Source organism: Ailuropoda melanoleuca, chromosome 6 (assembly GCF_002007445.2).
Source record: "Ailuropoda melanoleuca isolate Jingjing chromosome 6, ASM200744v2, whole genome shotgun sequence".
NCBI classification, from domain to species: domain Eukaryota; kingdom Metazoa; phylum Chordata; class Mammalia; order Carnivora; family Ursidae; genus Ailuropoda; species Ailuropoda melanoleuca.
Window position 1 is genome coordinate 10121020 of NC_048223.1, and position 22758 is coordinate 10143777.

At 37.8% G+C, this 22758-nt stretch overlaps 2 protein-coding genes across 7 annotated transcripts in view; both read left to right on the top strand.

Moving 5' to 3' along the window:
- Positions 1–2923, top strand: part of LOC117802625 (phosphatidylinositol 4,5-bisphosphate 3-kinase catalytic subunit beta isoform-like) — a 95388-nt gene extending 92465 nt beyond the window's left edge. For all 5 annotated transcript variants that reach the window (XM_034661924.1, XM_034661922.1, XM_034661923.1 and 2 more), the window contains one exon: positions 2640–2923. In XM_034661924.1, coding sequence (XP_034517815.1) covers positions 2640–2908 — 269 coding nt within the window. In that variant the 3' untranslated portion in view covers positions 2909–2923. The remainder of the gene's footprint in view (positions 1–2639) is intronic.
- Positions 2924–18109: 15186 nt separating this feature from the next.
- Positions 18110–22758, top strand: part of PIK3CB (phosphatidylinositol-4,5-bisphosphate 3-kinase catalytic subunit beta) — an 80584-nt gene continuing 75935 nt past the window's right edge. For both annotated transcript variants that reach the window (XM_034661913.1, XM_034661914.1), the window contains exons 1-2: positions 18110–18307; positions 19199–19276. In XM_034661913.1, coding sequence (XP_034517804.1) covers positions 18155–18307; positions 19199–19276 — 231 coding nt within the window. In that variant the 5' untranslated portion in view covers positions 18110–18154. The remainder of the gene's footprint in view (positions 18308–19198; positions 19277–22758) is intronic.

The window sequence follows — 22758 nt, forward strand, 5'->3', positions numbered from 1 at the left end:
TACTTACTTACTAAGTAATCTCTACATCCACTGTGGGGCTTGAACTCATAACCTGGAGATTAAGAGTCGCATGCTCTTCCGACTGAGCTAGCCAGGTATCCCCCTAATTTCTTATTTTTGGCAGAGTTTCTATTTTTAAGAAATCTTTGTAGTAGCTTTTAAATTCAAGATTTATTTATTTATTTATTTTTAAGGCAGATTCTCAGAGATTGGGATTAAGTGAGTCTGGGATGAATTAAAGAAATCTGTACTTTTCAGTTGATTCAAACAGTTACACGAGCAGAGGTCCTTATTTAGAATATATTGAAAAAATTACCAAAGCAGCAGCAATTGCAGTTCAACAGTGTATATTGAATGTTTTTAATTGGGACTACAGCAGTGAACTTGGGCGTAATTGTGGTCTTTGTCTGCTTGGAGCTCACAATCTGTGGGAAATGTGGATCAGTAAATAGACAATTACAGTACAGTATGTAATCTGCTGTAAGTCAAGGAGGTAAAATCAACTGAGTGAGAGAGGGTTGACTTACAGAAGACACACAACTAAACTGAGCCTTCAGTGCTGATGAGGATTGAGCAGGTAGAAGAAGTTGGAAGAAGGATAATCAAATGGGAATGGCATGTATGAATAATGGCCTATTCAAGGAATAAAAGTAATTGGTTATGGTTTGTATAAAGGGACAGCTAGGCCAAGCAGGAAGATGAGAGAGGCAACCAGCTTCAGAGTATGTGGAGCCATCCAGATCATATTAAAAATTAGAGACTGATTTCACTAAAAGCAGTTGGGAAGCTATGGAAGGGATTTAAGTGGTGGAGGAGTAACATGATCAGATTACATTTTATAAAGAGTATTCAGGTTGTAAAATGGAGAGTGGATTAGAGAGATTGAGACTGGGAATAGAGAAATTAGTGAAAAACTGATGTAGTAATCCAGGGGTGGGATGGTGATGGCCAGGATTAAAGTAATGGCTGCAGGAACTAGGAGAGGTAGACAGAGTTGAGAAACGTTTAGAAAGTAGATTAGACATGACTTTTTGTAGATAAAGGGAGATAGAGAGTTTGATTTTTGTTAGATGTATTAGGTACTCATTTTCCTTTTCTTCCTTACCTGTAATACCTGTGTCTGTGGGTAGAAATAGTTTCAACAGTGCTGGGGAAGAAGCTCCAAAATTCCTCAGGTAGTCTGTATAAGTTACACTTCCTTCATAGCTGGTTTAGAGTATGTATTTCCATTCCAGATCTAAAACTATCCAGGAAATCATAATGTACCCTCAAGATTTTAACTTCGCTGCATTATGCAACTTAAACATTTTTATTTTTCTATATTTAATGCCATAGTTGATTGTAATTATTGATTAAAGATTTTTATTTATTTGGGGGGAGGGGCAGAACGAGGGGGAGAGTATTTTTTTTTTTTTAAGATTTTTTATTCATTTGTGTGTGAGAGAGAGAGAGAGAGAGAGAGCACAAGCAGGGGGAGAAGCAGACTCCCTGCTGATCTGGGAGCTGACATGGGGCTTGATCCCAGGACCTGGAGATCACGACCCAAGCCAAAGGCAGATACTTAACCATCTGAGCCATTGAGACACCCCAGGGAGAAAGAGTCTTAAGCAGACTCTGTGTTGAGTGCAGAGGCAGATGTGGGGCTTGATCTCATGACCCTGAGATTATGAACTCAGCCAAAACCAAGAGTTGGATGTTTGACCAACTGAGCCCCCCAGAAGCCCCTATACAGCAGCTTAAAAGAATGAGGTAGAGCTGACACTGAAAAGTCTCCTCAGTACATGCACAGTATTGATGTAGTTTTGGTGTGTTGGCTGGGATTCGGAGCCCTTGGCCAAGAAAGAATTCCTGAGACATCTTTGGTGCAAAAAGGTGCTTTTATTAAAGCATGGGGACAGGACCTGTGGGCAGAAAGAGCAGCACTGGGGTCATGAGATGTGGCCAGTTTGAATAATCTTTAAATTAAAATATTTACCAGTCTGACAGTTAAAGTTTATGTATAAAAATTTCTGCATGTTCATTTATTGTCGATTTCAAGAATTATTTATTAGGATAATGATAAATTTATGAAAAGGTTGCTACATTTAGTTGTCTTCATGGTAGAAGTGGTTCATAGTTAAGTACAGCAAAGAACAATTTTATGAGATTTTTGACTGATATACTATAACCATTGTTAAAATCTCAGTGAATTGAAAGTTTAATCTATAAAATTTAAATTTACTGAGTTTCAAGTTAAGTAACAGCTTATATTTTAAGTTCATTAGTTTAAAAGTTTTTAGGTTCTTAGGCTTTCTCAGATACATTAAATATGATTTACTTGGTTTGTAAAGAAAAACTGGATATTTTATATGTGGTTTTAAAGTGTGTACTATTTCAGTGATTATAAAACTGGTACCCAACTACATTTCCTGAAAGGTTTCAAGTTTGTCTTCTTTAGAAATCTTAATTATATGTTCATCTTCTGTACATGAAGTTTGTTATTTTTTCTGGATATTCTTTGGATCTTTCATAATATTTTCCTGCCCAGTTTTGTTTGCGTGATAAAAACCAAATATCCAATATATTTGGTTGAGTATATTTTGTATTCTATTGTATTATTATTAGCCACTCAAAATGACACTTCAAAAAAATTTGTTTAGGTCTGCATGAATTTGATGCACTGAAGGATCCTGAAGTGAATGAATTCCGAATAAAAATGCGCAAATTCAGTGAGGAAAAGATCCAGTCGCTTGTGGGATTGTCTTGGATGGATTGGCTAAAGCAGACGTATCCACCAGAACATGAACCATCAGTCCTTGAAAACTTAGAAGATAAACTTTATGGAGGAAAGCTCATTGTGGCTGTTCATTTTGAAAATTGTCAGGTAGTATTATGTTATTTTAAGAAATACATTGTAGTAAATCTTTGATTTTTACCTGAATGCAACACCAATCATAGAGGAAATAGCTGGTAAATGCTATTACAAAGAGCATTTTTAGATTTAAAGATGGAAATAAATTCAGGATTACGTATAACAATCAAAAGTGACACATCTTTTGCACATAAATGATTTTGTGATGCAATGATGTATTAGTCTAGAGTGGGTTGGAAAACTGCAGTTTTTGAATGGTATGTATGTATGTATGTATTTAGAAATCAGTTTTATTTAACCTTATTTTTAAATTTTATTTAAAATCAGTTAACATATAGTCTATTATTAGTTTCTGGTTTTTATGTTTTAAAGGGATGTAAAAAATTACTCAAGGAATATTTTAAGAGTTGGAAGGAGAAAGGAAGAAAGATGAAGGGAGGAGGAAGGAATGAAAGAAAGAAGGAAGAAAGAAAGGAAGGAATGTGACACAGACTCAAAGGTTGTCAGCAAAGCCTGGTTCTTTACCGAAAAAGATTGCCAACCCCAGTTTAGACAATATTCTTTAGTGTAGATATTTTATTTTCTCATTTGATTTTTTTCTTGTCTATAAAATGAAAGGTTTGATCAAATGATCTCTTTTTCCCATATTCTTATATGTGCATTCTGTGAATATGTAATTAAGTGGTGACAGGAAAATGGGCATTATATTGGAGTGTATTTATGGTTAATCCATATCTGAATAGTCACAACTATTTTACAAACCAGATAATGATACTGCCTTTGTATTTAGTGTGATCATTTTATCATCTAGGATCTAGCTTTAGAATTAGGGTAGGAGTTCAAGGATATTTTGTGTTCTTCAATTACTGTGATAACAACAATGACATAAACCATTTCAGTAGCCATGCTGTATTGAACACTTTACCATGCCAAGAATTATGCAAGGTATTTCTTTATATATTCTCCACTTTTAAAACAACTCTGTAAAATGTTATCATCCCCATTTTACAGTGAAGAAAATTAAAGGGAGAGAAGTTTTTTTTCTTTTTTTCTCTCCTCCCCTCCCCTCCCCTCTCCTCCCCTCTCCTGCCACGCCTTATAGCTGGTCCATGGTAGAGACAGGATTTTATCCAGGCGTTTCAGTTTTATTCAGTTCTGTCTCCTTTCCAACAATGTGTTTTTAAATTTTGTAAGAACAAATGCAAAAGAAGGAAAGGAGCCAGCCTTCTGGCATTTTACAAAGGAGGCTTATCTAGGTTAAAAACAAACAAACATCGGGGCACCTGGGTAGCGGCAGTCGTTAATCGTCTGCCTTCAGCCCAGGGCGTGATCCCAGAGTCCTGTGATCGAGCCCCATATCAGGCTCTTCCTCTGGGAGCCTGCTTCCTCCTCTCCCACTCCTCCTGCTTGTGTTCCCTCTCTTGCTGGCTGTCTCTCTGTCAAATAAATAAATAAAATCTTTTAAAAAAAAAGTAAATAAATAAAAACAAACAAAAACCAAAAAAAATTTGTTGCTCTCTCCTGAGATATGTTGAGACTAAAGTTCAGTTTAAATCAAGATTTGGTTATTATAAAGTCTCAAAATCAAATTTAAAATACTATTTAGGGAATTATGCAATGTCAGAAGAGGTGGAATGGGAAATTTTACCACTGAAAGGTGCAGTTTGCCCATCTAGGTCAGTCTGCATTTCTTTACATATGGGTCGGATCTCTACTGGATATACACATTTTAATGTAATCATCATTGTAACAAAGATGTGAAAATAAATGTTTTTGAAATTGAAAGAGAAATGGAGATATTGTGAAATCTTACTGGATTCCAAGCAGTCATAGAATTTTTTCCTTATTTATTTATTTACTAATAGTTTTTTTAAAAAGTTACTTTAATCACCTAGTTATCAGCATGACAAGTGTACTCCTTAGTCCCTGTCCCCTATTTCACCCATCCCCCTACCCACCTCCCCTCTGGTAACCATCAGTTTGTTCCCTATAGTTAAGATTTCCTTTCTTGGTTTGTCTCTCTCTCTCTCTTCAGGGTTCTTTAGGTCTAAAATGAGTCTCTTATAGACAGCATATGGATGGGTGTTATTTTTTTATCCACTCTGTCACCCTACGCCTTTTGATTAGAGTGTTTAGTCCATTTACAGTCAGTGTAATTATTGATATATATGTATTTATTGCCATATTCTTACCTGCTTTGTGGTTGTTAATGAAGATTTTCTCTGATCCTTTCTTGTCTTTCTTTCATGGTTTGCTGGTTTTCTTTAGTGATACAGTTGGATTTCGTCCTCTTTATGCATATTTATTAGTGGTTTTTGATTTGTGTTACCATTAGGTTTGTGTATAACCTCTTCTGCATATAGCAGTCTATATTAAGTTGATGGTGGTTTAAGTTTGAACCCATCCTTTCCTACTCTCCTTCCCATGTTTTAGGTGTATGTTGTCATATTTCATATTCTTCTGTTTTGTGAGTTCCTTGACTGATATTTTACAAAATATTCATTACTGTTTTTGTGTTTCCTGCCTTCATACTTTCACTTTTGCTCTTTCCCTTCCACTGAAAGAGTCCTCTGTTTAATATTTCTTGCATTGCTGGTTTAATGGTCACGAACTACTTTAGTTTTTCTTTGTCTGAGAAACTCTTTATCTCTCCTTTTATTCTGTGTGATAGCCTTCCTGGATAGAGTATTCTTGACTGCAGGTTTTTCCCATTCAGCACTTGGAATATATCATTCTATTCCTTTTGGCTTGCAAAGTTTCTGCTGAAAAATTAGCTCATAGCCTTATGAGGTTTCTTTTGTATGTAACTGTCTTCTTTTGTCTTTCTGCTCTTAATATTTTTTATTTATTTCTATATTTTGTCATTTTAATTACAGTATGTCTTTGTGTGGGTCTGCTTTTGTTGATTTTGTTGGGGGTTCTCTGTGCCTCCTTCATCTGGCTATGTTCCTTTCCCCAAATTAGGGAAGTTTTCAGCTGTTATTTCTTCAAATAGATTCTCTGTCTTCTCTGTCTTCCCTTTTCTCTGTCTTCTTCTTCTGGAACTCCTGTATTGCAAATGTTATTACTTTTGATGGAATTATGGTGTTCCCTAAGTCTGTTATTGTTTTGTATAAATACTTTTTTCTCTCTTGTTCATCTTGATTACTTTCTGTTACTCTGTCTTCTAGGTCATTAATTAGTTCCTCTGCTGCTTCCAGCCTATTGTTCATTCCATCAAACATGTTTCTTATTTTGTTTATAGAGCCTTTTATCTCTGCTGTGTTTTTCTTATTCTCTGTATTAATGGTTTCACTGATGTCCTCTCTTTTCTAAAGTCCGGTTAATATCCTTATGATCATTACTTTAAATTCTCCAACAGGCATGTTACTTATATCTGTTTTGCTTATACCTCTGGCCTTGGCCTGTTCTTTGATTTAGGACAAATTCCTTTGTCTTCTCATTTTGTCTAAGTCTCTGTGCCTGTTTCTCCACATGTTAAGAAATCAGCTACATCTTCTGTTTTTGCAAGTAATGGCCTTATGCAAGAGGTCCTGTAGTGCCCTGCAGTGTAGTATTCTCTGTTCCTCGCAGTCTGGTGCTTCCAGTAGCATCTCTGTTGTGTGCTGAGTGGTCTCTGCTATTGTGTCCTGGCCATTTTATCCTTCAGCTCAATAGTCTACAGAGGCTCTCTTTGCCTATTGTGGGCAGTGTTTGGTTCCGGGCCTGAATGTGGTGCATTTTAACTAGATGTGCTCTGGTCTGCTTATGAAATGACATCTGTTGCTATTGCCACCGGAACTGAGGCCTCACAAAACTCCTGGGTGGGAGACATGGTGCTGTCAGGGGTTTGGGCTGGTCCTCTGGGTGAGGAGGCCTGCTGGGGTGGGACTGAGTCAATCATGACTGGGAAGGATGGATCCACAAGAGTGGGGGGGCAGGGCTTGGTTTAAGCAAGTTACATGTGAGTGTCAGTGCTGTGTTCATTTCCTCAGGTGGCTCTGTGTTTATGCTGAGGGATAGGGAAGGGAAATGGCACCTGACAGTTCCTTGTTCTCCCCCACAGGGTCTATCCGTGAGGGCTGCCTCTCTGGAACTCCTTCCTGTAGTTGAGCAAATAGCTTCTCCACTGTGCACCATAGGCACTCTAACGATCTCTGTTTCCACAGTATATTTCTGTGGACTATTTGTTCCACCTTGTTTCTAAGAGTAGCCCCTATGCCTCTGGGCTTTCCCTGAGCCAAGTCCACTGACTTTAGAATTGCAGACCTTAAACCCCACTGGTTGCAAGAACTTGTGAAATTGGGCCCTCTTGCTTTTCTTGCTGGTTTCTATGTGGACTCCTCTTCCCCACAGGCTCCTGTGTATGCTATTTTGTCTCTTTTTCATCTGCGCTGTAGCAGCTCCCTCTGTACTGCACAGGCGGTGATCTGTTTCTCTTCTAAGCCTCATCTCCATAATTCCCTCCTTCTTTTGTGTGGCTTCTTCTCTCTTTAGTTGTGGAGTTCTACCAGTCTTCACATTAATTTCTGGGGTATTTAATTTAAGAGGATTTGATAGTTATCTGTTGTATTCATGGGACTAGGTTATCCTCCTCTCTTCCTGTTCTGCTGTCATCTTCCCCTCCAACAGTAATAGAATTTAATGCTGAAAGTAGTTTGAAGATCATCTAGTCAGATTCTTTATATAATATAATAAATCCTTTCACCATCCCTTATATAGTTTAGTGTCTCTGACCAAATGCGTTCAGTACTTGGGGGAGCACTCAACCTTCTGAAGTAGTATGTTTTCACTTTTGGCAAGCACGTATTTAAATTTTGATATAAAATATATTTAAAAATTCAAACTAGTCTTTTCTGACTTCTGCCCTTATGGTTGTCCTTTCTCATTTTGGGTAAGTATCCATTCAGTCTTCCTTTCTTATACATGTCAAATATTCAGATAGTTGAGATAGAGCTATCATAACTCTCCTTAGTTTACTTTTCTTTTAGCTGAACATTTCCCTGGGGAGTAAATGAAAAATTCCTAGTTTTGTATTGTATAGACTAGTAAAATTATTAGGTTATTAAAGAAATTTGAAAAGCCACTTAGAGTTCATCACTCTTTGTTTAGGCAACTAAGACCATTTTTTTAAAAAAAGATTTTATTTATTTATTCAACAGAAATAGAGACAGCCAGCGAGAGAGGGAACACAAGCAGGGGGAGTGGGAGAGGAAGAAGCAGGCTCATAGTGGAGGAGCCTGATGTGGGGCTCGATCCCATGATGCCGGGATCACGCCCTGAGCTGAAGGCAGATGCTTAACTGCTGTGCCACCCAGGCGCCCCCATTTTTAAAAACCCTCAATTTGGTGCCTGGCTGGGTCAGTTGGTAGAGCATCCAACTCTTGGTCTCAGGGTTGTGAGTTTGAGCCCTACATTGGGTGTAGAAATTACTTACAAATAAAATCTTTAAAAATAAAATAAAACCCCAAATTCATGATTTATTACCAGTACCATTTTATAAGTGAGTAAATATTTCACCAACAAAAAATAAGAATGATGGTATCAGAATAAAGGATGGCTAGCATACTGATCCCTTAATACATGCATTTTTTTGCCTGACTTCTATAAAATATTCATTTTGCCATTTCGTCATTACTGCTAATGACCAACATTAGGCAGCAGTATGTAGGAACACTAAACATGAGATGAAATGTAACAAACTACTCATATAGGTTAAAAAGTGGTTTGGGGCGCCTGAGTAGCGCAGTCGTTAGGCGTCTGCCTTCGGCTCAGGGCGTGATCCCGGTGTTCCGGGATTGAGTCCCACATCGGGCTCCTCCATTGGGAGCCTGCTTCTTCCTCTCCTACTCCCCTGCTGTGTTCCCTCTCTCCCTGGCTGTCTCTCTGTCACATAAATAAATAAAAAATAAAATCTTCTTTAAAAAAAAAAGTGGTTTAACGGGGTAGTTAGGGGGAAATATAGACAGTAGTTTCTATGAAAAATGTGAAATTTTAGAGGACCACATTGTCAGTATCCAGAATAGATCAGGGCTTTTAAGAAGCAAGATAAATACAATCGTGGAACTATCGTGTTTCAGTTTTAAAGAACGTTAGTCCCAGCAGCCAGACCACAGAGGCATTATTTTTAATTCCAAGAGTCATAATTTGTTAAGGATACCAATAAACCTGAGCGTCACTTTCAAACCTGTGTTTTTTTAACCTCAGTCGGCATAAGTTATATGAAATAATTGTATTAATTAAGGGAGAGGGGCACATGGCATTTGAAATAGTCTTCTCTGTGTTAGGGAACGGTGGGTTGTGGAGAAGGTAGAAAGAGGTAGAGACTACTTTTGGGGAATTTCAGAGAATATATCAGAAGCATGGGCAGAAATGTGAGAAACAGTGAAGCACATACAGTTAAACTGTGAAGAATAAGTATTTACTCATCTGTGTAGACATTACCTGAATAAGCACGGTTGTCATGATATAGATGTAGTTACAAATGAACTGCATCCCTTCCTGCTAAAAAGACGTTTCTGCCCCACCCATATTCCCAGAGTCTTTGTTGTCTCATGTAGCTGTTGGTAAGCATTGAGCAATACAATGCAAATTGACTTCTCAGGAAAATCACAAGTCTTTTAAAGGTGTAATATTTTGTGAAGTACTTAAAAGAGTTGTTGGAAAATTGCTTGATACAGGAAAAACTGGTTTGAGTTCTGACCAGGTCAGCCCAATTAACAGTTTATGTGAAGAGAATTAACATGGGTGTTGAGAGACACCAGTAGTTCTTCAGAAGACTCGAACGTAATCATCATGAGATTATGATTGGTCTTTAAAGGGAAGTTTCGAGTCCTTGGTGCTATATACAGTTCCATTATACAAATGTACAGTTGGCCCTTGAACAATGCGAGGGTTATGGGTGCCAACCCCTCTGCATTCAACAATCCACATATAACTTTTGACCCCCACAAAGCTTACCTACTAATAACCTCCTGTTGACTGTAACTCTTACTGATAACATAAATAGTTGATTAACACATATTTGTTACATGTGTTGTATACTGTATTTTTATAATAAAGTAAGTAGGGGAAAGAAAATGTTATTAAAATCATAAGGAAGAGAAAATGCATTTACAGTATTACACTGTATGTATTAAAAAAATCCACGTAATTAAGTGGACCCACGTAGTTCAAACCTATGTTCCTCAAGTGTCAACTGTATATCCATTTTCTCAGTTGCATCTCTCTTAGAACTGACGATGAGGAATGTCTTTTCACATATTTATGAAACATTCATATTTCTCTTGTGATTTTAAAATTGTGTCGTGTGTCTTACTGACTTGTGTAAGTTCTTGGTATTTGTGGGTAGTGAATCTTTGTCATTCAAATGTGTTGGGAATGTGTTCTCCCTAGGTGTGGCTTATCTTTTTTATTCTTTGTTTTGCTAGTTTTATTTTGCTTGCTTTTTATCCTCAAATTCTAGTCAGTGTTCACATTTTCTCAGTTGTCCTGTTACACACATGTATACACACAGAGCATATCAAGTTCAACATTGTTTTGTATGAAATAACATCAATTTATGTATTTCTATTAGATATATACCTAGAGACAGAATTGGTGAGTCATGGGTATATGTGTGTAATTGGTTTTTAATAGATACTGCCAAACAGTTTTTCTTTTCTTTTTTTTTTTAAGACTTAATTTATTTTGAGAGAGAGAGAGAGCACGCTTGTGCAAGCAGGAGACGCAGAGGGAGAGGGAGAGGGAGAGAGAATCCCAAGCAGATCCAGCTGAGTGAGGGGCTCGATGTGGGGCTCCGTCCCATGACCTTGAAATCCTGACCTGAGCTGAAACCAAGAGTTGGTTGCTTAACTGACTGTGCCCCCCAGGCGTCCCCCAAACAGTTCTTCAAATTTACATTACTAGCAGAAATATTTTGAGAGTTTAGTTTCTTCACATCTTTGCTAACACTTGATATTGTCAAATTTAAAAAAATCTTAAAATTTGCCATGTTCCTTTTCATCGAGTTTTAAATTTCACTTAATATGTTTTATTTCTTGGAGTTCTCTTTGATTCTTCTTTGGACGTAGTTGCTCTTTATTCGTTTTCAAACTACCTTTAATTCTTGACACATATTAACTAAACTTGTTTTATTTTCTATTACTTGTAATAGTTTTTCAAGCCCAGTTCTGATTTCTGGTCTTTTCTATAGGTTCTTGCTATCCGATGTTGAGTGTGTCCTCTAGTTTTGTATTTCTAAAAAGTTTATTTATGAAATAGAGAGTAAATGGGAATCATAGAATAATTTTGTGATATATTAAGGAGCTTAAGGCCTTATTATTCAGACCTGTGCTGTTTAAATACAGTAGCCACTAGCCACATATGTACATTAATTTTAAATTTAAATTAATAAAATAAAATAAAATTAAAATTCAGTTCTTCACACTAGCCACATATCAAGTTTCTCAAGAACCACTTGTGGCTAAGAGGCTGTTGTATTGGACAGCACAGAATAGACTGTTTCCATTTTTTAAGAGTTTTATTGGGTAGCACTGCTTTAGACAGTTATGACCATTTGTATTATGTTTAAAAAGTATCATATATCTTTCTAATTCTCTTTTTAAAGGTAGATTACTTTCTTTTTTTTTTTAAATGATTTTTTATTATGTTAGTCACCATACAGTACATCCCCGGATTCCGATGTAAAGTTTGATGCTCCGTTAGTTGCGTATAACACCCAGTGTACCATGCAATACGTGCCCTCCTTACCACCCATCACCGGTCTATCCCATTCTCCCACCCCCCTCCCCTCTGAAGTCTTCAGTTTGTTTCTCATAGTCCATAGTCTCTCATGTTTCATTCCCCCTTCTGATTACCCCCCTTTCTTTATCCCTTTCTTCTCCTACCGATCTTCCTAGTTCTTATGTTCCATAGATGAGAGAAATCATATGATAATTGTCTTTCTCTGCTTGACTTATTTCACTTAGCATTATCTCCTCCAGTGCCGTCCATGTTGCAGCAAATGTTGAGAATTCGTTCTTTCTGATAGCTGAGTAATATTCCATTGTATATATGGACCACAGCTTCTTAATCCAGTCATCTGTTGAAGGGCATCTCGGCTCCTTCCATGATTTGGCTATTGTGGACAATGCAGCTATGAACATTGGGGTGCATATGGCCCTTCTCTTTACTACGTCTGTATCTTTGGGGTAAACACCCAGTAGTGCAATGGCTGGGTCATAGGGTAGTTCAATTTTTAACTTTTTAAGGGACCTCCACACTGTTTTCCAGAGTGGCTGTACCAACTTGCATTCCCACCAACAATGTAGGAGGGATCCCCTTTCTCCACATCCTCTCCAACAATTGTTGTTTCTTGCCTTGTCTATCTTTGCCATTCTAACTGGCGTAAGGTGGTATCTCAGTGTGGTTTTGATTTGAATTTCCCTGATGGCTAATGATTTTGAACATTTTTTCATGTGTCTGTTAGCCATTTGTATGTCTTCATTGGAAAAGTGTCTGTTCATATCTTCTGCCCATTTTATGATTTGTTTATTTGTTTCTCGTGTATTGAGTTTGAGAAGTTCTTTGTAGATCTTGGATACCAGTCCTTTATCTGTGGTGTCCTTTGCAAATATATTCTCCCATTCCGTGGGCTGTCTCTTAGTTTTTTTGACTGTTTCCTTGGCTGTGCAGAAGCTCTTTATCCTGATAAAGTCCCATAAGTTCATTTTATCTTTTATTTCTCTTGCCTTTGGAGATGTGTCGTGAAAAAGGTTGCTCTGGCCGATGTCATAGAAGTTGTTGCCTATGTTCTCCTCTAGAATTTTGATGGATTCCTGTCTCACATTGAGGTCTTTCATCCATTTGGAGTTTATTTTTGTGTATGGTGTGAGAGAGTGGTCAAGTTTCATTCTTTTGCATGTAGCTGTCCAATTTTCCCAGCACCATTTATTGAAGAGACTGTCTTTTTTCCACCGGATGTTTTTTCCTGCTTTATCAAAGATTAGTTGCCCAAAGAGCCGAGGGTCCATTTCTGGGTTCTCTATTCTGTTCCATTGGTCGATGTGTCTGTTTTTGTGCCAGTACCATGCTGTCTTTGTGATCACAGCTTTGTAGTACAGCTCGAAATCCGGCATTGTGATGCCCCCAGCTTTGTTTTTCCTTTTCAACAGTTCCTTGGAGATTCGGGGCCTTTTCTGGTTCCATACAAATTTAAGGACTATTTGTTCCAGTTCTTTGAAAAATGTCCTCGGTATTTTGATCGGGATAGCATTGAAAGTGTAGATTGCTCTGGGTAGTATGGACATTTTAACTATGTTAATTCTTCCAATCCATGAGCATGGAATATTTTTCCATCTTTTTATGTCTTCCTCAATATCTTTCAAAAGTGATCTATAGTTTCTAGCATATAGGTCCTTTACGTCTCTGGTTAAGTTAATTCCAAGGTAACGCATGGTTTTTGGTGTTATTGTAAATGGGATGGATTCCCTAATTTCTCTTTCTTCAGTCTCGTTATTCGTGTATAGAAATGCAACTGATTTCTGGGCATTGATTTTGTATCCTGCCACCTTACTGAATTGTTCTATAACTTCTAATAGTTTGGGAGTGGATTCCTTTGGGTTTTCCATATAGAGTATCATGTCATCTGCAAAGAGAGACAGTTTGACTTCTTCTTTGCCGATTTGGATACCTTTGATCCCTTTTTGTCTTCTGATTGCTGTTGCAAGGACTTCTAGTACTATGTTGAATAATAGTGGCGAGAGTGGGCATCCTTGTCGTGTTCCTGATCTTAAGGGAAAGGCTTCCAGCTTTTCCCCATTGAGAATAATGCTTGCAGTAGGCTTTTCATAGATGGCTTTTATGAGATTGAGAAATGTACCCTCTATTCCTACACTCTGAAGGGTTTTAATCAGGAAAGGATGCTGTATTTTGTCAAATGCTTTTTCTGCATCAATTGAGAGGATCATATGGTTCTTGAGTCTTTTCTTGTTGATATGATGTATCACATTGATTGATTTGCGAGTGTTGAACCATGCTTGCATCCCAGGTATGAATCCCACTTGGTCATGATGGATAATCCTTTTAATGTACTGTTGGATTCTATTAGCAAGGATCTTGTTGAGGATTTTGGCATCCATATTCATTAGAGAAATCGGTCTGTAATTCTCCTTTTTGAGGGGGTCTTTGCCTGGTTTGGGGATCAAGGTAATATTAGCCTCATAGAATGAGTTTGGTAGCTTTCCTTCTGTTTCTATTTTTTGAAATAGCTTTAGGAGAATAGGTATTATTTCTTCTTTGAATGTTTGGTAGAATTCCCCAGGAAAACCGTCTGGGCCTGGAGTTTTATTATTTGGAAGGTTGTTTATCACTGACTCAATTTCTTCATAGTTAATTGGCCTATTTAAGAAATCTATTTCTTCCTGTTTCAGTCTTGGTAGTTTATAGGTTTCCAGGAAGGCCTCCATCTCTTCCAGATTGTTTAGTTTTTTGGCATATAGCTGTTGATAAAAGTTTCTAATAATCCTTGCAATTTCAATGGTGCTGGTCGTGACCTCTCCCTTTTCAGTCATAATTTTAATAATCTCAGTCCTTTCTCTTTGTTTTTGGACAAGTTTTGCCAGTGGTCTATCAATTTTATGGATTCTCTCAAAGAACCAGCTTCTAGTCCTGTTGATCTGCTCTACTGTGGTTCTGGTCTCTAATTCATTGATTTCTGCTCTAATCTTGGTCAACTCCTTCCTTGTCAGTGGGTTAGGCCTGTCCCTCTGTTGCTGTTCCAGTTTCTTGAGGTGAGAATATAGAAACTGCATTTTAGATTTTTCTATTCTTTTGAGTGAGGCTTGGATGGCTATGTATTTCCCCCTTAGGACTGCCTTTGCAGTATCCCATAGGTTTTGGACCGTTGTGTATTCATTCTCGTTGGTCTCCATAAATTGTTTAATTTGTTTTTTGATTTCCTGGTTTATCGAGTCATTCTTGAGCAGGATGGTTCTTAGCCTCCAAGTGTTTGAGTTTCTTCCAGGTTTTTCCTTGTGGTTGAGTTCCAATTTCAGAGCGTTGTGGTCTGAGAATATGCAGGGGATAATTTCAATCTTTTGGTATTGGCTGAGACCTGTTTTGTGTCCCAGAGCATGATCTATTCTTGAGAATGTTCCATGGGCATTTGAATAGAATGAGTATTCTTTGGTTCTGGGGTGTAGTGTTCTATATATATCTATGAGGTCCAACTCGTCGAGTATGGCATTCAAAGCCTTTGATTCTTTGCTTAGTTTTTGCCAGGGTGTTCTGTCTATTTCTGATAGTGGGGTGTTGAGGTCCCCTACTATTACTGTGTTCTTATCTATATGTCTCTTTATTTTGGTTAAGAGTTGGCTTGTGTATCTTGCTGCTCCCCTGTTGGGGGCATATATATTAATAATTGTCATATCCACTTGTTGAATACTTCCTTTAAGAATAATATAGTGCCCTTCTGTATCTCTCTCTATGGCCTCTAGTTTAAAATCCAGTCTATCTGATATGAGAATTGCTACTCCAGCTTTCTTTTGAGGTCCATTTGCGTGGAAGATGGTACTCCATCCCCTTACTCTAAGTCTGAATGCATCTTTGGGTTCAAAATGAGTCTCTTGTAGACAGCAAATGGATGGGTCATGTCTTTTTATCCAATCTGCAACCCTGTGGCGTTTTATGGGAGAGTTTAAGCCATTTAGATTGATAGAGATTATTGACAGATATGATTTTAATGATGCCATTTCTCTTTAAAGTCTTTGTATCGGTTGTGACTTGCTGCTCTGTATCACTCTTGGGGCCTTTTTACCTTTATAGAGCCCCCCTTAATATCTCCTGTAGGGCTGGTTTCGTGGTTACGAAATTGGTTAATGATTGGCGATTTTGGAACGTCTTTATTTCTCCATCAATTCTGAATGACAGCTTTGCTGGATAAAGGATCCTTGGCTGCATGTTTTTCTCTGAAAGAGCTTTAAAAATGCCCCCCCAAGCCTTTCTCTCATTCCAGGTCTCTGTAGACAGGTCTGACGTAATCCTGATACCTTTGCCTTGGTACGTGAGAAATTTCTTTGCCCTGGCCGCTTTCAATACTGTATCCTTGGATCTAATATTTGCGAATTGCACTATGACATGCCGTGGCGTAGGTTTGTCCTGGTTGAGCTTGGATGGGGTCCTCTCTGCCTCTTGGACACGAATGCTTGTTTCCCTTGCTAGATTAGGGAAGTTTTCAGCTACAATTTGTTCAAATATCTCTTCTAGACCTCTGTTTTTCTCCACCCCTTCAGGGATGCCGATGATTCTGACATTGGATCGTTTCATAGAGTCAGTAATCTCCCGTAATCTACATTCGTGGGCGTGGATTTTTTTAAGACCAGCTTCTATTTTCGTTTTTTCTTCTACTAACCCATCCTCCAATTCGCTAACGCGTTCCTCTGCCTCGGTGACCCTGGCCGTCAGAGCCTCTAGTTNTTGTTTTTGGAGTAAAGTGGAGTTTAGATAAGGTAAGCGAGGGGTGCCTGGGTGGCTCAGTTGATTAAAAGGCTGTCCCTGGGATCCAGCTCTGCATCAGGCTCAGTGCTCAGCCTGGTTCTTCTTCTCCCCTGCTTGTGAGTGCTGTCTCTCTCTCTCTCCCTCTGTGTCAAATGAATGAATGAAGAAAAAGAAAGAAAGAAAGAAAGAAAAAGGAAGGAAGGAAGGAAGGAAGGAAAGGCGGGCAACACCTCTCCTCGAGGTGTGCTATTTATCAGATAGGATCTTGGCTTTGCCTTCAAGAAACTTGAAGATATTTTTGTTGAAATTACATTTGCAGACTAAAAAACGGTCATTACACAAAGAATAAAGGCTAAATGCCAAGTTAGAGGTAATTAGTAACAGGATTTTAGAAAAATAATGTGATTACTCTTACTTGTGATTTTTATTGTTTTGTTTTAAGCAAGAGGGATAGAAGCATGCCAGATATTAAGTGATGGCTGAGAATAAGGCGCTGTGTTTTTTGTTTTTTGTTTTAATATTTTATTTTTATTTGACAGAGAGAGAGACAGCGAGAAAGGGAACACAAGGCAGGGGGAGTGGGAGAGGGAGAAGCAGGCTTCCCGCTGAGCAGGGAGCCCGATGCGGGGCTCAATCCCAGGACTTTGGGATCATGACCTGAGCCGAAGGCAGACACTTAACGACTGAGCCACCCAGGTGCCCCAAGGAGCTATGATTTTTTTAACCTTAGTTAGTGGAGGGTATATTGTTTTGCCAAAACTAGAATTTGTGGGGAGTTTTTTGTTTTGTTTTTTAGGATTTGTTATTATAAAGAAAAATAAAGGCTTGTGTACCTTTTTGTACAAGGTCATATGAGAGAGAAAGTATACCATGTAGGCAAAGGAATGTGAAGGAGTGGAATGATACATATTTCATAGTGAAAATTTTTTGATTGAATATATTTATCATAATATGTAACTCCTACTTACCATTCTGGATTTTTTTCTTAATTTCAAAAAAAAGTATTTTCTCGTTCTGAATTGAATATAATATGCTGAATCTATATAGGAAATTTATTCTTCTGAGGAATATATTAAGTTAGCTTCTATTCAGTTTGTTAGGTATCCCTGGTAATGTGAATAACCACCCCTCTTCTTATATGCCTTTGGAGAGTCATCCTGGTCTCATGGAAATAAAACAGAGTATCAAGCTAAGATGGCCAATTATGTTTTTGCAAGAGAGATAGTAATGGTTGTCTGCTGGAGCTCTGTCCTGTAAAGGTACCAGGTCCGCCTTATGGATCCATGGGAAAGTCTAAGATGACCACCTCAGGATGTGAAGAAATGGCCACATGTGTAATTACATGTCCACTTTTCCTGTGGTCAAAGCTTGCACCATAGTATCACAGTCTTTACCAATCAAGTCCCATTCTTAGAAAGGTGAGCCAGTTAGTCAAAATGTCAGGTATTGAGTGTGAAGAGAGGGCAAAACATCTAGACTGAGGTACATATTTCTTAAAGGCTTAGCAAAAAAAAGAGACAGAGTTAAAGATGCCAGGTATGTAACTTAGCTCTTCCGACTTTTAGTTCTTTCATCTATTAAAGGGAGGCAAATCTCTCTTATAGGGTTGTTAGAAAAATTAGCTATAAATATAAAAAGTAGCTAGTTCTTAGGTACTTAGGTGTTCAATTAATGGTAGCTATTTTATGTTGTGATTTTAATTTCTCATATTCTTGACATTAGTTGTTAAGATATATTTTCATAGTACATTGGTATAGTGTTCATTTAATATTATTCTTCTGTTGATTTAAGTATTTGCTTGATCTTTACCTTATTCTTGCTTCCCACTAGTATATCCGGAACTGTGTAATGAACAGGACCTTGCCCCATTTTATGCTTGTGGAATGTTGCAAGATCAAGAAGATGTATGAACAGGAAATGATTGCCATAGAGGCTGCCATAAATCGAAATTCATCAAACCTTCCTCTTCCTTTACCACCAAAGAAAATGCGAATTATTTCTGTAAGTTTCATGTGTGAACCTTTGGTAACCCCCAAAAGCATGTAATTTTTTAGGTTGTATGCTTAAGCCTCACATATTTTCTCTGCTCATTTCTCCTTCGATGAAAACTAGTGCACATTTGCCAAAGATCCATTACCATTTATTGGTAATTATCTTTCTAGCTGTTATTCTTTTTCTTCAGCTCAAGCTACAGATGAATGCAAATATGCTATTTTTGGTTTTGGTGTTCTTTTGGTATCACAGAAAAATGACACCAAATTAGAAATTTCTTGAGAGTACAGCTGAACATAGACTTCAGTGAGCAATTTGAGACATTCTAATAGGAAAGTTAGATGTGCAGAAATAGTTGATTTTCTCATGTATTTCTTTTCTGTCAGCTTAGCTGTGATAGCATTTTTGGTATAACTTGCTGCCTTCTTATTGAATACTTTTAGAATTAAATATATCAAAGATACCATTTTTTCCAGAATGTAATGTATTTATATAAAGCAAATCCTGTTTGTTTATTGACTGAAACAGTTAACATTTTTAATAGTTACTCAGTTTTAACAAGTTGTGTGTTTAATCTCTCCTTGATAATTAAGATATTAACTGTATATTAATTTAAACAGTCAATTCTTAATTCATCCAAAGCTTTAATACTGTTTGTTTATGGTGTTTTATTTAGTGAAGCTCTTGGCGGTATTGGAATGCTGCCGTATTTTGCCATAAGAACTAAGTGCTAGTGGTTGTGGTGCTTAATTTAGTATTTGTGATTTTCAGTTTTTAGTTCAGAGGTCTATACTATTTTCATTATTTTGCCAGTGGACTTGAGAACAGATAAGGTTATTTCATAGCTAGCATAGAATATTTATGTCTTTAATTAAAATACTCTGTTTCATTCCTTTGCAGCATGTTTGGGAAAATAACAACCCTTTCCAAATTGTGTTGGTTAAGGGAAATAAACTTAACACAGAAGAAAGTGTAAAAGTGAGTACTTGTTAAGATTTGAGTTTTTTTAATCTGCTTCATTGTTATTGTTATTTTTCAAAGATATTATTTATTTGCTTTAGAGAGGAAGAGAGAGAGAGAGAGCACTCAAGCAGGGGGAGGGACAGAGGGAGAGGCAGAGGGAGAGGAAGAGAAGCCAACCTGACACTGAGCCTGGAGCTGAATGTGGTCTGATCCCAGGACCTGGGACCATAACCTGAGTGGAAACCAAGAGTTGGCCGCTCAACCAAGTCACCCAGGTGCCCCTTTCTGCTCCATTATTTGAATAACTCTCTGATATGCCTAATAAATGTCACATTGGAGATTAAATTTTCCCTATATTGGTCAATTACACAGGATAGAATATGGTGATTTAATGTAAGGCAATTAAGAATTTTTGTTTTAAAGTATTCTTTGAATAGTTGGAGATGTAGTGGATATAGTCACATTTTTCCTGTATGTATTATGTAAAAGAACTTGATTTAGATCAGAAATTCAGCAAATACAATTTAAGCCAAAACTGTAGATCACAGGTTCCTATGCAAACTTAACTTTCCTTTGTCAGCCTTGTTTAGAGCTGCACTCAGCCTCCTTTCTCAGCCCTTTCCTTTTCTTTTAAACTTGCTGAACACAGAGAAAATGCAATACCATTTCCTGGAAGAAAATAGATGACTACATTATGGACCACAAGTTGTTAACACATGGAGATTTATTGCATAACCCCATACAATTAAGTAAAGATTTGATAAGGCATTTTGTCTCAAAGTGTAAAGCATGCATTTTCCCCTATTTTGCTTGGCAGGAAATTAAGTGAATAGTTTTGTGATCCAAGAAAGAGATTCACTTAGTTTGAGATGTTTGCTGGCATGAGGATATATTCAGGAGCACCTTGCCAAAGATTACCAATGGCTTGCTTTTATAAATGGATTTTAAAGATTCTTTGGTTAGCTGTCATTAAAATGGGGCTTTTTTTTTGCTGTTATTTTCTCAGCTAGGATTTAATTTTTAATAAGTGTGCTTAGGACCAATTAGCCTTTTTTTCCTGTTTTAGTGGTAATTCTATTTTTTCTTTAATTTAAACTTTCCTTATTAATTTTTGTCCAGTTGCAGAAGTATAACATGATTGGTGGGGTAGGTAAAATACTCCAAACACCATTAAGGAAAAAAGTTATTGATCTTTTTTCCCTTACAAATTGACTTGAGAAGCCTTCCTCTTAATCAGTTTTCTGAAATAGCTTATATAGGATTGGTATTATTTCTTCCTTAAATGTTTGGTAAGATTTACTCCAAGCCATCTGACCCTGAAGTTTTCTTTGTGGGACAGGTTTTTTGTTGTTGTTGTTTTTGTTTTTTTTTAAAAAGAGTTTATTTATTTGAGAGAGAGAGATGAGAAAGAGAGCATGAGCAGGGGGAGAAGGAGAGGGAGAAGCCGACTCCGCTGAGGAGGGAGCCTGATGTAAGATCCCAGGACCCTGGGATCATGACCTGAGCCCAAGACAGACGCTTAACCGACAGAGCCACCAGGCACCCCATGTGGGAAGGTTTTTAATTAGAAATCTATTTTTTTTAGATTTATTTATTTGAGAGAGAGAGAGAAAGGCTGAGTGAGCAAGTGTGGGAGGAAGGGGCAGAGGGGAGGGAGAGAGAGAATCTCAAGCAGACTTCCTGTTGAGCGCAGAGCCTGATGCATGGCTCCATCCCACAACCCTGAGATCATGACCTGAGCCGAAATCAAGAGTTGGACACTTAACCAACCAGCCACCCATGCGCCTCTCACATGTCTTTCTTTTATAGAATCTTTTCACTGGCTAGACTTAAGATACAATATTGACAGTACAATAGGAAAAGTCATTTTTTAAAAAGATTTATTTATTTATTTTGAGAGAGAGAATGCAGGCAGGAAGGGGCAGAGGGAGAGAGAGTCTTAAGCGGACTCTGTACTGAGTACAGAGCCCAGGACCCTGAGATCATGACCTGAACTGAAACCAAGAGTGAGAGGCTTAACCAACTGTGCCACCCAGGCACCCCAGGAAAAGTCATTCGAATAAGAGACCAAAGTAATTCAGTCTAGGTATTATGCTCAACCATGTGATGGCTTATCTTTAATTAATGGTAATATTTGAACTTCCCGAAGAAATATATTGTCTATCTTTCAGGAAATTCTATATGCATATTTTTACCTCAAACAGGTTTTGGGTAAGGTTGAGGCAGCAGAGACTTTGTTGTGGCCATTTAAGGTCAGGTGAGCCTAGAATAGAATTAAAGTAGTTTTAGGAACATGACGTCCCTAAGGGGGGGATCATGTGTGAATAGATGACAACCCCCACCCCATGCCCCATACCTCTTTACTTGGAGATTTGTGGTGTGGCAGGTGCATATGAAGCAACCTGCATTTTTCTGGGAAAAAAATACTGTTTAAACCCTTTACCTCATCCTAACATGTATGCCATCCTCAATCTGCCCCGCTGACATGACTTCGCAATTTAGTGACAATGATCTGTCTATCTATAGTTGGTGAGTATTGGATTCTGATTTTTTATTAGCTACGTAATTTATCTTTCTCATTACTTGCTTTCTTTATCTCATAAATAATAATGGACTGGTATTTCATTATTCTAATATCTTATAACTTCTAAATAGAATAGATTGACAGGAGGTATCCATCAAAGCATGTCATCTTCAGGTAACAGAAAACCTAACCAAAAAAAAGGAGCTTAAGTAGGAGCTTTACGTTTTTTTAAATAGTTCTATTGAATATGAGAAGGCTTATCTTACAGGAGAGTAAATGGTTAATGCAAGTTTTCAGCAGTTAATTAAAGGTAAGAAATGTTTTTGCAGTGATGAAAGAATAATTCTACATTTGAGACTGGTCAGTCATGGTACTGGTTGACCCCAAAACATGTAGTATGGAGGAGAGGCAGGTAATTAGGTTTATCCAGAATATGGACTTCAGATGAGTGTGACAGAGGAGAGACACACATTGGCAGAGAGTTTTGGTGAAGACAAAGGCAGACAAAGGTGATAGAGAAAAGTGGGGTAAAGGCTTTAAAAAGGGCAAGGAGATTTTCCTGTAGGAGTGTCAGAGTGAGTTGGAAAGGGAGGTGGGTAGAGAATGAGATGTAGCAGTTAGTGATTTGGAGATGCTGGGTGTGGCAAAGTCAAATTCTGGATGTATTTGGGTTTGTGTTCCTGAGGGGAAGGAGAGGAAGTGCTATGGAGTTTTTGAGGTCACAGAACTCAGAGGGCAAATGGATTGTTTGCTTGAGGCATGTGGGTCCTGCCTCAGCAGCACCTCCTAGTGTTTTCCCTCTCATTTGGAAAACAGTTACTGATATCCTCTTTGTAAGAAAATTGAAAAAAAACGGTACCTCCTTTACCTATGATTCTCAAGCCGTTGCCTGTAACTCAGATATCTCTTCAGTTCTAGAGTCCTGTTTTCACATGCCTAGGTACACATTTCTAAAGCCAACTTCATTTTGTGT